Source organism: Stegastes partitus, unplaced genomic scaffold (assembly GCF_000690725.1).
Source record: "Stegastes partitus isolate 25-593 unplaced genomic scaffold, Stegastes_partitus-1.0.2 Scaffold291, whole genome shotgun sequence".
NCBI lineage: Eukaryota > Metazoa > Chordata > Actinopteri > Pomacentridae > Stegastes > Stegastes partitus.
The window spans coordinates 433580-437386 of record NW_007578022.1 but is presented as its reverse complement, the minus strand read 5'-3'; the positions used below and the strand labels follow the sequence as shown (position 1 = coordinate 437386).

General features: G+C 41.0%; 1 protein-coding gene across 1 annotated transcript in view; it reads right to left on the bottom strand.

Annotated features, from left to right (window-relative positions):
- adamts3 (ADAM metallopeptidase with thrombospondin type 1 motif, 3) overlaps positions 1-3807 on the bottom strand; it is a 255775-nt gene that overhangs the window by 8883 nt on the left and 243085 nt on the right. Inside the window, exons 19-20 of the mRNA XM_008282959.1 lie at positions 3353-3560; positions 1-104 (exon numbers count right to left, since the gene is read on the bottom strand). The exon at positions 1-104 is cut by the window's left edge and continues 5 nt beyond it. Coding sequence (XP_008281181.1) covers positions 1-104; positions 3353-3560 — 312 coding nt within the window. The remainder of the gene's footprint in view (positions 105-3352; positions 3561-3807) is intronic.

Here is a 3807-nt window from a genome sequence, read left to right as displayed (position 1 = left end):
GGTCTGCACTGCCTCACGTTCTCAGGTTTTTCACCATTGCACTGATCTCCAATTCGGCAAGTGACCAAACGCCTTTCCATCCCGTCTCCACACGTCACCGAACACTGTGGAAAAGGGTCACACAGCAAATCACAGCAGGGCTTTGGGAGGGCAGAGCAGCAACAAGCGGAGGCAGGTCGAACAGTAAACATCATGCTGGCTGGTCGGGATAACAAGCTGACTTCAATTTCAGCCTCCACTCAGAAACAAAGTGTCCCACCGCACAGCCTCCAAGGTCTGGAGCGCACGGGGAAATCTACGGGAAATAAAGTCGGTCACTCGCCACCAAAACATGTTGTCTGCTGGATAACTGGAAATTGCTTTATGGCGTGTTTCAGTGGGAATACTTTGTTTTAGTTTGACTACATTTACTTTACACTGAGAGTTTAGTGCGTGACTGGACTTTCTAAACTTGGCTGTAGAGTTTGTAGAAGAGGAGGCATCACATCTTTGTTCTTCATTTCCATTTTATCAGGCATGTACAAAAGAACAAACTGGATTCGACGCACCAGTTGTTGTTACTGTCATATTAATTCCAATATTAAGAGCAGAGGGGCTCTCAGGTTTCTGAAAAGTCACTAAAAAATCACAACACAATTTTCCAAATTAGTTTTTATCACCAATATAGAGTCATGTTTTTTTGTTTTTAACCAAAATGTCCATCTGGCAGCTTCAGAATACACACCCTGGCAGTCATTTGATGTCCAAAATTTTTGCAGAATACACAATTCCATTCTGGGAACATTGGACAAAGATGAGTTAAATGAGATGGGCCCATTTAAAATGATCAGTTTGCTTTAGTGCCATCTGTCACATTGTATTTGCAAACACATTCCAGAGTTGTGTTACTTCATGCCAACAGACTTCACCGATACGAGTTTCTATTTCAGCTACAGCCACCCATGAAGAGATATCATGAAACAAATAGGGTCATCATAATGTGTTATGTGCCAAATAAGCGGACTTGTTAGAAAGATTTGTCAGGAAATGCAAACTTTTATCACTTTAACCTTTATCTCTACTTGTGTTTGAGGAATCATGAGGGGCTGTCAATTACTTAAAAATTGGACACATGGTGGGTTTTTTCTTAAAACGAATGTTTTTTGACCACATTTTAGAGATATCCTGCTGAAGGTTAGGCAAATAAAACTAAACCTCACGATGTGCTCTGATTAAAGTGACGGTTTCATCATCAAACAGAGATTTCTTTCTTTCTTTATTTCTCACACTTCTTCTGCATCAATGATGGCAAAAACATTTGTACCCTTAACGAGAGACTGTCAGAAAGCATATAAGACCATTTAAACCACTGATTGCAGCCTTCCACTGCTCTCTAAAGCTCTTTGCAGACATGAGATATGTACCATTTACCATTTGTTGATGTGACAGCATTCTATCTTTCAGACATGAGTCACCTTTAGGTTGTTTTTTTTTGACTCACCACAGTGATGGAGAGAACAACAGTTTGTCTGTGATATTTGTCATAAACTCGGCACTGGATGGTACATCTACTAATGTATAATACATAGCAACGGACAAGTAAAAAAGGCTAAATCTTAACAAATAGGCAGCTTATCAAACTGTCAAACAGCCTGAAAATCCAGTCCATATGTGATGATAATCTGAATCCTGTTTTATCAACAGTAGAATGAATATATCTAAAGATGGCCGCTACGTAAGAAACAATTTAACTGATAAACTCAGTGTGACACCTCACCTGTCCGAGTGGAAGGAAAAAGTCATTTACAAGTAAATTCTAGTCAAGATTGCTTATGATTATAAGTAATTAATGACGTTACTGCTGTTGTGAGTGAATGCGTGCATCCTCCTGAGGAAAGACTCCTACAAACAGCTGGAAGCAACAACCTAAACTTGAGCTTCTGTTATTACTGGTGAATCTCGTTATTCTGATTTGTTACAGGCTCTGTCTTCAGTGCAGAATAGTTTATTTTAAAGGAAAGTTCAGTTTGTAATAGACATAAAATTGTAGGACAAAGTAAGAAAGAAACAAGTTTTGTGTCTCTGTGGTGTTTCTGGATCAACTTTAGTGCAAAAATGTTGGAAAAAGCCGTCCTCAAACTCCTTCACACATCTCCAGATGCACTGTTGGTGCCTGCCTGTCTGTTCATAATCATACTTGTGCTGAAAAGGATGCAAAAATGTTTTTACGTCTGACCAAATAAGACATTCAGACATTAAATAGCCTCATTCAGTTGCCATCAGCTTAATTAAAAGAAGCAAAGACAGCTGGTTTTTCACCTGAAGAAAGGTCACTTAGATCAGATATAAAGTTTTTCAGATGTGACTGCTCAACGATTTAGATAAATACTTATATATAAAAAAAAACATTGCATAAAACCTTGAATCGAGGCGATGTTAAACACTGTGTAAATCTTGCAAAACTCAAAACACTTCCATGGAACGGATGCAGCCGCAGCAGTAAACAAACCATTAATCTTTCCGTAAGTGCGACCCTCGGTGGTTGTTTTTAGACTCGGATCTCCCGCAGACGTGAATGTAAATGTCAGGGAGACAATTAGGCTGAAATGTGTTTACTCCAGGATGAAACGCCGAGAGCTGGAGCCTAAATGTTCTCAATGGAAACTTCAAGTAAACTGGTTGTAACAGCAGCAGCAGCAGGGCCGGCTGAGGTGTTCAAATGGAAACATTAAACGGTAGAATGTTAAATAAACTGACACAACATGATCCAAGACTCCAGGAAGCCCGGGAAGAAGTAAAGGATTATTATTTATGTATTATTTGGGATCCATATTACAAGACTGAGTGCTGTGGAGAGAGTATATGTTGCATGTAAAGAGCTTATATTCCAACCGTGTTATTGAAAATCTGCACCCAGCCCACAGAAATGAACTGCTGACACAAAGAATCTCATCTTATTAGCTCTTATCTGCAGCCCACTGCTCAGCTGGAGTCTGACTTATTGGATATTTTCTTTTTTTTAATGGATTTTAGGGCCTCATTTAGTAAAAACGGATGGAAGAGCCAAAAACTGCCGCCTTTTCAGATGAGATGTGACACCGTTCTAAATTAAATATTACAGACGCCTCATGTTTTATTTTTATTCATAAGCATGTTCAGAAAAAAACAGTGTGCATTTTGAAGCTGCTGCTGTGTCAACATGGATGCTTAGCGGGTATAAAGAGGAGCTGACACGGTCGATTTGGAATAAGACTGCATGAAAAATTAAACCAATCAGACGGATCTTTAGCCAAATGACCCACAGACGGACCAAACGGGAACGGGATTGATTATACGTACGAATAAAAATCCTGATTTAAGGTCCGTCACGTACCTCCGACCAGGCTCCAGTCCTCCACTGGGCAGGACACGAGACTCTGTTGCAGGGCCTCCGGCTCTCGGGCTTCTCGCCGCTGCAGTACTTGCTGTGGACGGACCGGTTGGTGCCGTCGTGGAGGAACTGGACGCAGCGAACGGTCCGGATCTGGAAGCCCAGGCTGCCGCAGGTTTTGGTGCAGTACTCCCACTCGTCTGACATCCATCTGGAGCAAATGGAAAGATGAATGAGGGCGCGTCGTGTAAATGCAACAGCAACAAGTGGGACAGTGTAAGAAAATACAAGATAGATCGGAGGGGCCATGAGGATGGAAAACAACAACAACAACAGCAAACTTCTGTCATAAACAAATTTGAACTTTTTCAGACTTTTCTCTAATAACTGCTGTTGGGTCGTTTCATCTTAAATCATCAGGAGGCTTCTGCTCGGAGGAAACGACGACGAACCAAACA